This window comes from Arachis hypogaea, chromosome 10, assembly GCF_003086295.3.
Source record: "Arachis hypogaea cultivar Tifrunner chromosome 10, arahy.Tifrunner.gnm2.J5K5, whole genome shotgun sequence".
Lineage (NCBI taxonomy): Eukaryota > Viridiplantae > Streptophyta > Magnoliopsida > Fabales > Fabaceae > Arachis > Arachis hypogaea.
Window position 1 is genome coordinate 112,576,063 of NC_092045.1, and position 14,790 is coordinate 112,590,852.

The 14,790-nt window shown below is 33.0% G+C and overlaps 3 protein-coding genes across 3 annotated transcripts; 1 reads left to right on the forward strand and 2 right to left on the reverse strand.

The window, feature by feature from the left end:
- Window positions 1-2,120: 2,120 nt before the first annotated feature.
- Window positions 2,121-4,580, forward strand: LOC112716670 (protein trichome birefringence-like 19). Its single transcript, XM_025768631.3, has 3 exons — window positions 2,121-2,875; window positions 3,098-3,492; window positions 4,025-4,580. Exons 1-3 carry the CDS (start codon window positions 2,402-2,404, stop codon window positions 4,437-4,439), a joined length of 1,284 nt encoding a protein of 427 aa, XP_025624416.1. The 5' UTR covers window positions 2,121-2,401; the 3' UTR covers window positions 4,440-4,580.
- Window positions 4,581-7,162: 2,582 nt separating this feature from the next.
- On the reverse strand, window positions 7,163-12,013 carry LOC112716671 (uncharacterized). Its single transcript, XM_025768632.3, has 6 exons — window positions 11,355-12,013; window positions 10,272-10,394; window positions 9,725-9,910; window positions 9,543-9,624; window positions 8,629-8,693; window positions 7,163-7,562 (listed from the first exon to the last, which is right to left on the reverse strand). The coding sequence occupies exons 1-6, from the start codon at window positions 11,634-11,636 to the stop codon at window positions 7,263-7,265; spliced, it is 1,038 nt and encodes a 345-aa protein (XP_025624417.1). The 5' UTR covers window positions 11,637-12,013; the 3' UTR covers window positions 7,163-7,262.
- Window positions 12,014-12,531: 518 nt separating this feature from the next.
- On the reverse strand, window positions 12,532-14,775 carry LOC112716672 (glucan endo-1,3-beta-D-glucosidase). Its single transcript, XM_025768633.3, has one exon. The coding sequence runs from the start codon at window positions 14,773-14,775 to the stop codon at window positions 12,787-12,789; it is 1,989 nt and encodes a 662-aa protein (XP_025624418.1). The 3' UTR covers window positions 12,532-12,786.
- Window positions 14,776-14,790: the final 15 nt, after the last annotated feature.

Consider the following 14,790-nt stretch of genomic DNA (forward strand, 5'->3'; position numbering starts at 1 on the left):
TAATTGCATTTTATATAATACTACAAATTCATGAAAATTAGACAAATAATTGTTAAGAGTTGAAAAAAAACTTTGGATAAATTTATTTTTTATTTTTAACATGCTTATATATATAAATTTTATAAGATAACCACAATTTCTTTTTTCCCCCCAAAAAAGCTAAACAAAAATAGTTTCTAATTAAAATCAATTTTAAACTTTAAGATTTTAAAATATTAAAAAACCAAAAATATTATATATACATAAAAATAATCATCATGTATTAATATATAAATATATATATTAATTAATTTATTTTTAATTTATATTTTATATTTCAACATATAATCTATACGAATCACCCTCGATAGAAGGATGAATCTGATATACATGGTAAAAAAAAAGTTATAAAATCACTTTCTAAAAGTTTCGGAAACAAAGATATCCTTATATTTGTGGCGGTTTCTATTACAACTACTTGCAATGAAATCAGATTTCTTTTTCATTGATAAGGAACATGTACAAAGTTGAGTCAACTTTATTTACTGACTTACCAACCAGCATATTCAAATCTCAAAACCAAGAAAAAGGCAGTTCATAAAATAATGGGTAAAGTATACTTTTTTTTATTTTAAAACTTGATAAAATTTTAAAAATATTTCTAAATTTATTTTGTTTTAATTTTGTCTCAAAAAATTTTTATTTGTATAAAATATACCTCTAATGACTAATTTTTCAAAAAATTTAAGATTGATTTAACAACAATTTTATAAGAACAACATTTCAACACAAACAAATCAAGCATAATTTTCATGTATTATTGTTATATTTGTCTTAAATTTTTTAAAAATTTAGCCGTCAAGAATATATTTGATGCAAATAAAAATTTTTTGAGACAAAATTAAAACAAAATAGAACTTAGAAATATTTTTAAAATTTTTACCAAACTTTAAAGACACAAAGTATACTTTATCCTAAAATAATAGTAGCAACAATAATAATAATAATAACAAAATATAAAAGAAGAAAAAGAAGTACAAGAGATCTACCTAACATACATATCAACTGATCAACATCACATGTTTGCTTACTTCAGAAATACATTTAACAATTCTTACTTCTATTTTGATCCTTTCAAGTTTTCACTTCCACATAGAACATGCAAACACTACTACTAAGTACTAAAGTACCAATGAGTGAAAAAGGAACTCTTAAAGCTTCCACATAGGATTCCAAATCTTCATGTTTTTTTCTGTTTGGATAATTCTTTAACATGTTTTATTCATCAGACTTGGTTGTTCTTGACCACTCAGATGCATATAAAAAACATGTGCAGCTTCAGGCATAGGGAACATTGTTTATGCAAAACCAAAAGCAAAGAAGAAGTCATTGTTTATCGGTTTAGAAAAGAAACAGTTGTCCCTTTTCCAAGAGAAAGATTTAGTTAATGAATTTGGTGGAGTTTCTATTTCTATCCAACAGCTTAAGCTTTAAGAGAGGAAAGTACCAAAAGAGAACAGAAATAAAGAAAGAGAGATATTCTAGAATAAATACTTAAATTAGTCCTCAACAAATTTTAGATCGGATATTTTAGTGTTTATAAATTTTTATTCTCTAAAAGTTCTTAAAAATGACTTCCATCGGACAAATTGGTTCCTTTGTCGAGTTGAAAGGGACTAATTTATCTTATAATGATATCCTTTTGGAATCTAAACTGCGCTTATATTTGTATTTGGTGTAAAGTGTATATGATTGAGTTATGTCTCAGTATCCTATTAAAAAAGAAAAGATGAGTTGAATAAGAGTGATTTTAAAAATAAATGTTATTAAAGTTTTAGTCTACATCTTTAGAAATTTCAGTCTTCCTATATTTCTACTTCCTGAAAGTACTAGAGGGATTGAAATTTTGCATTTTGAGATTAAATTTAATTTTAATCTCTAACTAACAAATACAATATTAAATTTCAATCCTCTACTTTCTATTCCAATTTCTACTTTCAAATACTACGTAATTATCTTATAATAAAATTTTTAAAGACTCATTTATCTTATATGTATATTAAATATTTTATTGAAAGCAATGGAAAAACTAAGGTGTCCCATCTAAAATTTAGTAAGGATCAATTTAAGTGTTTACTCTGTTTTCTATAACAAGACTTTTTTTTTTTAAATAAATTGCTTTTATACCCTATATACATGTCACATGAGAATACAATGACATTTTAACAAGACAAGACATATCATGAATACATGATGGTATTGGAGTATCCATAATTTGCTAGAGTTATGATAAAGTTCAGCTATAAACTCAATTAAAGCATGAAAGCTTGATCTAACCAGAACATTGGAACAAAAAGTACTTTATACATTTTATATATGTTGTCCATTAAAGCTCTTGGTTCAGAATTCATCTCACACAGCCATGAAGTCTAGGATCAATGAAATCCTCAATGGGACAACAAGAAAAACTTCCAAAAGTGTTCTCCTCATACCATTCACTCTGTTACTCATCATTCTCCCTCTCTCTCTCATGACAAACTCCCATGAATCACCACCTGTGATATCTGCTGTGAGAAGCAGAAGCAGTGTGAATAGCACAACAGAATCAGAATCAGAAGATGGGTGTGACATATTTTCTGGAACATGGGTTCCTTACCCTGAAGGGCCATATTACAACCATGAAACTTGTCCATGGATACTGGATCAGCAGAACTGCATCAAGTTTGGGAGGCCTGACACAGATTTCATGCATTGGAGGTGGAAACCAGATCAATGTGAGCTTCCTCTCTTTGATGCAGATCAGTTCTTGAAACTTGTCAAGGGAAAGAAGATGGTCTTTGTTGGTGATTCTGTAGGGAAAAACCAAATGTGGTCTCTTTTGTGCCTCCTAAATCATGTAAGTAAAAAAATTCTGTTTTTTTCTTTTCTTTTTAGGATATTGGAAGTTACATAATTCTTTGAGTTAAGTAACAGAATTATCGACGAAACACTATGTCCTTGAGTGACAAAATCTTTCGTCGGTAATTTTGTTACTTGATGAACACTTAATGAACTAATTTTGCATGATCAAGTTACAAAACATGCTTATGTAATCATGTGATTTTGATCTCTCTTTCAGGTATCTGAAGCTGAGGACCTTTCTGAGAGATATTCATCAAATCCAATGTATTTCAAGAGGTACTATTTCGAAGATTACAATTTCACATTGGCAAATCTATGGTCTCCATACTTTGTGAAAGCCAGGGATGATGATCCTGATCAACACACTTACAACAACATAATGAGACTCTACCTGGATGAGGCAGATGAAGCTTGGACTAATCAGGTTGCAGATTTTGACATTGTCATTTTCTCAGCAGGGCATTGGTTCTTTAGGCCTCTTCTGTTCTTGGAAAACAATAAACTAGTTGGATGCAACCAATGCGATAAGGAGAATTTAACAGATCTTACATACTACTACGGTTACAGGAAGGCATTTCGAACTGCGTTCAAAGCAATCACAAACCTTAAAAGGTACTATTTGAATGTTTATCATGATATCACTCCTCCCAAAAGATTAAGCGGATAGAAAGAGGCATATGAATAGTTACATCTCTAACATGCTCCTTCATACAAGAACTTCTTTTGCGTTTGGGTAAATTTTTGCATAGGTTTTCATTCTGTTTTTGCTTAGTTTTATACTGAAAATTTTTTCTTTTTGAGTCAATAAGGATCAAATTCTAAACCTTTAGATAATAGAAGCTGTGATATTATATTATGAAACCACTTCTTTTAAAAACTTAAACTGATAGGAGAAGACATATGAATGGTTATATCTCTAACACGCTCTTTTATGCAAGAATCTCTTTTAGATTTGTATAAATTTTTGCGTAGGTTTTTTCTAAATCTTTAAGTCATATAGAAGCTGTGATATCATATCATAAAACCATTTTTCCTAAAAATTTAAGTTGATAAGAGGAGACATATAAATGGTTATATCTATGACAATGTTAAAAATATACAATATAAGTCAATTTGAATGTCTCTAATTTTTTTGGCTCAATAGGTACAATGGAATGACATTTTTGAGGACATTCTCTCCATCACACTTTGAGAATGGGGATTGGAACAAAGGAGGAAACTGTAAAAGGACAAAGCCATTCACCAAGGAAGAGATCAAGCTAGATGGTTTCATGCTTGAGACATATCTGACTCAAGTGGATGAATTCAAAGCAGCACAAAAGGAAGCAAGAAAGAAAGGCTTGAAGTTTATGATGCTTGATACAACTGAGATCATGCTGCTAAGGCCTGATGGCCATCCAAACAACTATGGACATTCAAAGGATAAGAACACGACGCTAAACGACTGCGTTCATTGGTGCTTGCCTGGTCCTGTTGACACATGGAATGAGTTATTACAGTATATGATGAACATGGAAAATCAAGATTCCTCTGACTCAATTATACAGAGAATTTTTTAGAACATCTGGTTTACCATGTACTGTTTTTTACTTGTATTTACACAAGGTTTTGGAAAGGAAAGTGAAGAGGGATCATAGAATGTATTTATGTACTCTTTATACTTTAAATATAGAATGTATATGAAAAGCAATTTGTGAAAATTAGACTTTTACTTTGGGTGGAGAATAAGTTGATCTACTTGATGTTATGAACCATTTGCTGAGCCATTTTCTTTTTTTGATTACCTACGGTCAAGGACTAATCTGTCGCAGATCTGAGTTCTATTTAAGAGTCTCGGATCTGAGTTCCATTTAAGGGTCTGCCGTTGGCTAATAGGTTGTTGCATGCACAAGACGGGATTCGAACCCCCGACACTTACTTAAGCGGATGAGTGAGCTGATCCATTTTCTTTGACCTTCAAATATTGTTCCAAAGGTCTAAATTTAAAGTGCTAGATAGGTAAAGTATATTTTTTGTTTCTAACATTTGTGATATTTTTCAAAAATACTCTTAATATTTAAATTTAATTAATTTTGCATCTAACGCTTTCCATTTATTCAATTTTATTCTTAATGTTTTTTATTTGTATCAAAGCTATCCCTAAAAGTTTATAATTTTGTTCCTAACATTTTACATGAAGTTAACGTCCAGAGATAATTTTGACAAAAGTCGCAAAACGTATACTTTACCCTATGCAGAAAACAATAATGAATTTCAGAGTAACAAGATTAACTTATTATAAGGTAGAGTTTAGATTTTGTCATTGAAACAGAATTTTCTATCACACCTTCATGGCTCCATCTTTACAAGTTTCAACCTTCTCCTTTTGGAACCCCAAAACCACCATTTTCTGAGGTGCTACCACTACTGCCACGCCATTACTTTCACCGGGCCACCACCTATGTCTAGGCTGCACAGTTATTAACTTATTATTGTCCCTGTGATCAGGTGTAGGGTACAATGATAGAATGGTAAAAACATTGTGAAATTATTGTGTAGTATTATTGTTGTTGTTGTTGTTTGGATCTTTGATTGGATTAGCTTCAAATTTTCCAGCTCATAATTCCACTCTTTTTTAGTTGATATGACTGAACAATAATGTCCTCTCTTCATTAAAGCTGTCATTCAGTATGCTTTAGGAATCCAAAGTTTGGGGTGTTATCATCCTAATAATTCATGAGCTCATTCCACCAAAACAAAGTGTTATGATAACATGAGGTGAAAACATGGCTAAAAGGAACGGTTGAATATGATATGTGCTAAAGAAAAATAGCTTGATTATTCATTAGTAGCATTTGAAGGGAAGTCTTAGAGCAACGGTTGAATTGTTTCTGTGTAACCTCAAAGTTACAGGTTCAAGACTCGTAATTATCAGGTTAAACTGTCTATATTACATCCTTTGAATGCGGTTCTTCTCCAAATCCTGTATTAACACGAGATTCTTGTGCATTCAACTACCTTTTATTCATTCAGTAGCATTTATACATTCTATGGGAACTTTTTTCTTATTGAGAATTCTTTTTCAATAGAAATATAGAATTAATTGATGATATATACATCACGTAAGATAGTCTACATTACACTCCTTGGATATAACTCTCTTCCAAATTTTATGTAAAGCAGGATACTTGAACACGAGACTATCACTTTGGTTATAAATGAAAAGCATCAGAAAGCTAAAAGGACCCCCCTAAAGCACCATGATCACTACTCAGAACCAAGTCAACCAACAACCGAACCGACAAAAGACAGATTTCATTAATTTTTTTCGGTAGCCGACAAAAGACAGAAATTTCTCTCTTTTTTTTTTTTCCCGGTTATGGGTTATTTCCTATGATTTTCTACTTGATTGATTGGTTTTAAATTTTTAACTTTTTAAGTCAGTCTGGTACTCTGGTACGTTTTTTGAACACCCTAGCTCCAGCAATAGGAAAGAGACCAAACGCAGATCATCTGTCCCACAAACCCTGTCCTCTCCCTTCAAATCAAAATTTGACATGTGGATGGTTTATTGATTTGAATTTTATTATATTAAAAAAAAATTGATCATCTTCCCCAAAATGATTGACAGGTTGCGTATAAAAAAAATATAATAATAGGCTTAGGATTAAACTAATGAATTCATGAATATGTAAATTTCGATATTATACGTGCCAATGCACTCACTACCAATAACTAGTGTTCGTAAGTTGCATGTAAGGAAGAATATGAGCAAATTTGGACTTTGAAGGAACCTAAAGAATATTATTTGACGGAACAAATAATGGAGCCTAGAGAAACATAAAAAATGATTTAACACAGTTCAGCAAAGATCAACAACCCCTGTTATTTTATTTGAAAGAGAACAGGATAATTGATGCATTTAATAACTTGGTGTAGAAAATTTGAAGCATCTATCTTCGATCTCACAAATTCATGAATATCAAGAGATTAAGTATTTTACAAAGTCATAAGACTATGCTGATATTATATCTAAATTAATCTCTGAATATTATGAAATCTTGATTACATTAGCCATTTCAATAAAAATGACAATCACTTGGTGTTTCTTTTTCAGATGCCACGTTTTTGAAACAGTGAAACCAAACTAACTCAATTACCACAGCTATACCATATCATATTGCAGAATTTGAATCCTAGAAAGTGAGTATCCTTGTAATGAGCTCTATTTTCCTATACTCTCATGTCTCATCTTTCAGTTACAACCATAACATAATCTGATCAAAACTTCAAAGAATGAATATAAGTTAAATTCTGCACAACATTTCTTTTTTATAGACAACATATTTGATGAGTACAAAGAAGGGTACAATCGTGCTGTGTAAAAGTAATAATAACTCTTGTCAAAACGATATCCGGATAAATACAACAATGTGTAAAATAAAAATATAAAGCACAAATGCCGACCTGAGTAGCATAAGCCTTTGCAGGCTTTCAGTTCTTCCAGCAGAATGGTAAGGAAGCCTCTGGCTACCATCGTAATCCGACAAACTATGTCCCTTCTCGGAGTAGCTTTTACTAAAACGATTCCTGGCAGCATTAGCCTCTGAATTGCTGCTCTCAGTTTGTCGCCATAGTCCATTTAATCTTTCCAGCTCCATCTCTTTCAGATGAATTTCACCAAGCAGGCCCTCAGCTTGTGCCTGAGGGAAATAGAGGAAGAAAGTTTATTAGACTTACCTTCAAAAGGTAACTACATATGAAGAATTCACATGCAAATATCCAAATATTCTTGACCTCTTCTCCGAAGAACAAAATCCAAAATGAAAGTTTAACATAGAATTTGGTAGACACCAAATATCTATATCTCTCATTTCTCCCATGTTTTTCTATTATCTTTTTCTTTTGTTCTTTGTATTTATTTTCTCTTTTTCACAGCTGTCTATCTAGGTGTTCAGTATGTCCACCATTAATTTGTTCAAATGACAAGTCTTTATAGAAATTTCCTTGCACAAACTTATTTGGAAATCTAAAGCTGCCTCCATGTTAAAGCTTTTGTTTTGTACTGCAGTTTTTAATCAGATTAACACTAATGACATGCTCTAGAAGTACAAACCATTCAGTGCTGTGTCACCTAACATGAGCATAAAGTGAGTTGAATTCAGAATTAGTGGTCCATCTCTTTTTACATTTCCCAATGGCAAGATCTCTGTCGAATATGCCTTCTGGTATCTTTGAAGAATCATGGGCTTGCCCTATGAACTTACACCAGTTTCTGCTTACTAATTTCGGAGGTTGTGGCTCATGTAAAAGAGCAAAGATTCTATGGCTGTCCACAGATTTTGCAGAGCTCTCGTGCATTTGGCTGGAAAGGAATTCAAGGATTTTCGATGGTTCATTTCATACTATTGATTTCATTCGGGATAGGATTATCTTTTCGGCTTCCCTTTGGTGCTCAACACATAGTCTGTTTAACGGGGGCTTCTTTAAATGACATTCAAAGGGATTGGCATGCGTTGGTAAACAACTAAGCTTTTTATGCCATATCCACACCTTTTGTATCTATGAGAGGACAGATCATCCTCTGTTGTGTATACTCATATTCTAAAAAAAAAAAAAAAATCGTTTTCTATCAAAAGACTTGACACATGCAAATAATCAATCAAACAGTTAATAAATGGTAAAATAGTTAAAATCTTTTGCCAAACACAATTAAACAGTTAAAATATGCTGCTGCATGTTGAGCAAAGATTAGGAAGTATAAAGGACCTGTTTAACAGCAAGTTGCTCTATTAGACCATGAAGCTGCTTATCCAAAGCCTTCTCTCTTTGAGCTGCAGAACAAGAATGCCTTAAATCACAAAATGGTACACAAGCAACATCAAAAGAGTACAAAATTACTGATAGAATAACATAATAAAACAATAATTACATTTACACCCTAATTAAACAGCATGGATTTCCACATGCATAAGAATAGTATCCAATATTCAGGAATATAAGAGGATTAAATTCTAGCCAGAAATACATGCTTTATTATTTTTTTTTGTCAAACTTTTTTCTAAAAGAATAATTCATTCACAAAGAAGAGTTATACAGGAGCATCAGGAACACTCCAAAAGCTACAATTTAAGACAATAATGGAAATAAATAAAATGAAACTACTATCAATTATCAACCAAAAAGGGAACCTACTCCCCTTGCAAACTGGAGCAACAAACAATCTTGTTAAAAGCCCGGCCACAATCAGCTTTTTGAAATCCGCATTAGTTATTTTACTGCAAACAGTATTAATCATTATGTTTGTTCACGCGAAATCAGAAATAAACAGTTTAGCCAAAATGGTTATACTAAGTTTCCAAATTTGTATTCAAACACACAAAGAGGCTTGAAGATAATCCAACTTACAAGAGATCACATATGCTAGTAGTTTTACATTGAACTTCCTATAATATCAACAATGTAAACATTTAAACGTCTCAAGTAGTTTGTACTTTGTACCTTGTAGAACCATGTCCTACTCTGTGTGTTTAAGTTTCATTTGCAACAGTGCCTTATGATCTATTTTCTCATGTACAAAAATATGTACCAGCAAAAGCAAGGAAGCAACACAAAAGAACAAAGGAAGGGGAATAACAACAAATTAGTCAGTTACATTTAAAATAATAATAAAAATATAATACCTGGGGAAGGTTGCTTAAGCGCATTTTCCTGCATTTCAGCCCATTTCTTCTCCAACTCTTGTACAGTAACCTCCATTGAACTCTGGATCAAAAGAAAGATTATTAATTTGGAAGTGATATTCCAATAAATAGTAAGGTGATGAGAATATGAGAAGATTTTTGTGATTAGAAATACAATGAACCAGTTCTTTCTTCTTGTTTTCCAATTTTTCTTGTATAGCTGATTTTGATGCATCTGCATCGTCTGCTTTAGGATTCATCTCTTCCTTCAATCCATCAGATCTCCGTGATTTGTTGGCATCAACCGAAGCCTGCACTTGCATATGTTCCAGTTCAGCTTTCAGTGTCTTCTCCATTTCATCCATCTCCTGCAATATAAAGTGGAAGAATAAATGTTATCAAGTGTAAGAGTACAATTCTGAAAACATATGTAATGTAAATAGAACCTCTGTTGATAGTACACCATGGAATCTTGCATACACAAGTCAAGATGGGAAATAAAACAGAGCACACAGGAAAATGCCACAAAACAAAGAGCGTCTCACAAAATATAAAGATGTATTGAGTGTCATCCTTTGATCTGGACAGATTGTTCGCATATCCAACAGATAACTCCTTAAAGATGGAAGGCATTATCATCTTTGGAAAACAAACTATGCCACCAATTTGGATAACAATACAATATTTGTGAAAGATGCATTCAACAATAAACTAAATCATAGTCCTGACCTCTAATTTCATACGCAGTGAATCTGCCTCTTGAATTTTCTCCTTTATTTTATTTTCGCAATTTAATATAGCCTTCTCGTAAGCAGCATTTTCTTCCTTTAGTGTCACCTCTCTAAGTTGGGCCTGTTCATAGCATAAAAAACTCACAAGTCAGCACCATAGGTAATACATATAAGTCAAATATAACTAACAACAAAACTGGCAGTGATGCTTCTCCATTCTCCCGTATAAAACATATTACATCATATTATTTATTGATCTACTGAGAATGGGGATATAAACCAAACAAGACAAAGTCTTTTGGGATTAAATTATCATTATATGTTTCTCAAAAATGTTTTTGATCTAATAGCTCCAGTCTTACAATTTTCCCCACAAAATTCGGACTCATTCTCCTATATTTAACAATAATAGTTTCTTTTCCAATTTGGATTTATAGCACAATCCAAGGAAACATTTACAATCTCCTTATCAGACAGTTGTAGCAGCTAGAATTAATGAATTTCGCTCACACAAATGTGTGTAACCATAGTCCATAAACAGAACACAGCAATTTGCATCACCAAATTTATTGTATCACAATAAGCTCAACAACAAAATAGGTGGAAGAAAGACAGATCCAATATAAAAATCAAGTAACCCCCACTATAAACAAGATTCATATCTATTACCAACATAGATAATTCTTCTCCATTTTTAATCCCACTCTCTGAAGTCACCTCAGAGTAAACTCTAGTAGCATGTTGGAGATCCATTGGCAAGCTTAGAAATTTAGAATTGATTTTTGTCAATTTCGATTAAACCTATCACATTTCGAGACATACGAATTATACATCACTTTATATCATAATCAATTATAAGTTGATAACCGAATCAATTTCACTATACCTAATTCTACTTAGCTACAGTTAATCAGACAAATTAGTCTTCAAAAGCTACGATATCACCAAACTAAGCCCCTCCAAGATCTAATGCGATAATAGACGAACCAATACACGAATAATTCAAGTGATTAAGCACTTGTTCCCTTCACAATGTGAAAACAATCGGCGAATGAGATTGATTAGTTGAGAGTGCAGTAACCTGTTGGCGGGTGGCAGAGTGGGAGTTCAACTGGAGGGCAAGGGCGGCGTTGGAGGCGAGGGAGTGAGCGTGGAGGTGAGGGAGGCTCTGAGATATGTCCTGAGGCGGCAGTCTTTGCCGGAGATCTTGAATCGAACGGCGTAGGGAGGTTGCTTTGTGGTCGAGCTCCTGAACGTACTTGCTCTGCTGTTCCGACAGCACCAAAGGGATCGACTCCTCCTCTCCTCCTGATCCTCCTCCGCCGCCCACCACGTCTGCTGCCCATGCTAGCAACCCCGCCATGGCCTTCTCTGTCACGAGTTTGTTGTGTTCTGTATGATTCAGAGATGAGATGAGTCTCCGGGATCTCAATTTCGATCGAGAACTCGGAGAGTGTTGCTAATTACCGTCACCGAAATCAGAGTGATCTCGACATTTTGTTAGTATTTTATTACGAATTTAAACAATGTAAAAATTTTAAGCAGAGTCTACTTATGTGAATATGAAAAATAGTTATTTTTTAATATAAAATTATGTAATTGAATATATATATATATATATATATATATATATATATTTTAAAAATAGTGTATTAAAATTAAATTTTTTATTATTTTAGAATTATAGATAATTAACATTTTTTATTGTCTTATATTTAAATAATACTATTTAATTTTTCTTTTTTAATAATAAAAGTAGTATTTATTATTCCTAAATATATTTATTTAATTGGTTTGTTATATGCTGAATTTTTATCGTTATTTTAAAAATATTTTAGTTTATAAAATTGATGATACTATGTTTATGAATTATCTTTTATTTTGTCTCAATAATATGTTATGAATTATCTGGTAAAATTGTAGTAGTTAGATTTAAGTTAATATAAATAATTATATAATAATAAGCTTTAGATGTTAATATTTTTTTATTAATATTAATTAATATTTTAATTAATATTTTATTGAATAATGTCAGAAAGTTATTTAATATTAGCCAATTTTTTTTATAAATTTGTATATTTATATTAATTTTTAAATTTTAAGTCATAAATTCTTAATTTAGACCCTTAATTACAAATCTTAAAATAAAATTAACTAAAATTTTATTATTTATATTTTTACTTTATTTTATATTTTTAAAAGTTAATATTTAGTACAAAAATATTTTTATTAACTAAATATTAACTAAAAATAATAAATTTTATTAATAACATAACTAATTTTTTAATTAAAAGTAGTAATCTAACATGAGTTGAAAACTCAAATACATGACATTATTCTAAGGTAAAAAGTCAAGTGAAATTGACTTCACCCGAAGTGAACAACTCTCAAGTATTAATTTAATATGAAATCGATTGCACTTGAGTTTTAACTTTATTTTAATATTCGATTTTTATTTCCCAGAGTGTGACTAATGATTCACCACATTATTCTTCCAATTCTCAAGATCACCTTCATCCTCTACTATGAATCCACCATAAAAGATTAGTGAAAGAGTTACCATCATCAAAACCTTTCAAGTTTCTTATATTCTCCAATGCACCTTCATTATCATAAACCCCTTGAAGACCATAAACAAACCCCTTCCACCCTTCTCCAACACCATCCCTCTTCAAAGCAGCCAAACTCCACTCCACAAGCTCCTTCACATACCCAACATCTGAAAACAAAGCTTCAGATATTGGCAACAATGGCAGCACCTGAATCCCAACCCTGCATTCTTTCCACTCAGCAGGTGCAAACCATAATCCACTGTCTCTCTTGTTAGACCACAGTACTCCCATCACCCTGTTTTCCTTTGTAAACTCACCCTCATACATTCCACTTCCTTCTTTCACATGCCACCATGTTTGTGTTCCAAGAATCTCCAATGCCGTTAGCGTTGATCCAACGGCATAAAGCCTTGCATCGCCGTACGCCATACCCAACAACGCTGCAGAGTAATAAGCACTCACTGCTTCACTTGTGCTCTCTTGGTTTCTTCCGTCGGCGAATTCGGTTAGTCCTCCGGCCCAAGAATGTAATGTGTACAGATCAAAACACCTCAAACGAGTGTAATTTGGATTTGATTTCATATCCAAGTTCATAAAATCCGAGACAAGAGAATAAGCTTGATATTTGTATTTACTACCCCATGCTGGATCAATCTTAACAAGCGTTGCAATTGCATAGATAAAGTATCCCAAATGATAATGATGATCGTTGTAAATTCCAAACCCAAAATCTTTACCAGAATCTGTAGATCCTAACTTTGTAACGATTCCACCCCATTTTTTATCATGAAGAAATCCATTCCCATTGAAAGTTCCTTCAAGCCAAGGCTCAATGGTTTCTTTAAGAAAGTTTCTAACCTTGGCAATCGCATCAAATGAATAAACCTCTTCAGCTATCAATGCAAGTCTTGCAGCTCTTGCAATTAACTTGCCATAGAAGTAAGACGAGGTTTGTAACAATGTTGAAGATGAGTTAAGAGATTCAACGTCTTTCGAAAGTGCCGAAACGATTTCGGTGTATGAATCTTGCCTTACACCGTTTGAAGAATGCCATGTTACGAAAACTGGATCGGTTTGCAGAATCCATGAATCACCAACAACACCAACAAGCTCCCCATCGATGCTATTGTACTTGAAATCATCAAGAACGGTTACATTAACATCATTCTTGTTGTTCTTATCTATAAGCCGAAGATGAAGAGGGTGCGCTAACATCAACAAGTCACCGGAGCCTTTCTTGTTCCAATTATACCTAACGCGAAACTGTTCTCCGACTATGGCTTCCCCGGAGACAGGATAGCAGGTGCTGAACTTGTCAAGAATAGCCTCGTGTTTAGCGTCGGAATCCGGCAACAAAGCTATCCGAATTATGCCGGAGAAAGGAGTAGAACTGATCTCAGAGAGAGTGTGAGTCAGGGTAATCGGTGAGGAAGAGTATAAGAGCCATGTTTGGCCATTGTTGAACTGAAAGGTGAACTTGGTGAGAGAATCATTGGAGGAGAAAGAGAGAATGGCGTGGATGGTGGTTATTGAAAGAGGGGTTGGTTGTGTAACAGAAACGGTTACAAAGGGGGCTCCTTTAACAAGAAAGCATTGAAGGTTGGAAGAAGGGATATCCAATGTGACACCAAGGTCACTGTAGGAGGAAATGACGTGTTTGCCCTCGGGTTTGTTGTTATTGTTAGAGGAAGTGATGGTGAGGTTGTTGATGAAGACTTGGGATATGAATGAAGAGTTTGAGTTGTGGAAAGGGTAGCAGAGAGTGAGTGAGGAGTTTGAGGAGTTGATGAGGTAAGGGTGGAAGTATTCTGGTTGGTCACCGTTTTTGAGAACAAAGTTTTGGAAGAAAGAGTTTGTTGGGAGTGGGTTTGAGAGAAGGTTTTGGGAGAAGAAATTGGAAGGGTCTGGAAGGACAGTGGAATTGGTCTCTGGAAAAACAAAAGAAGACATTGTTGATGTGAATAT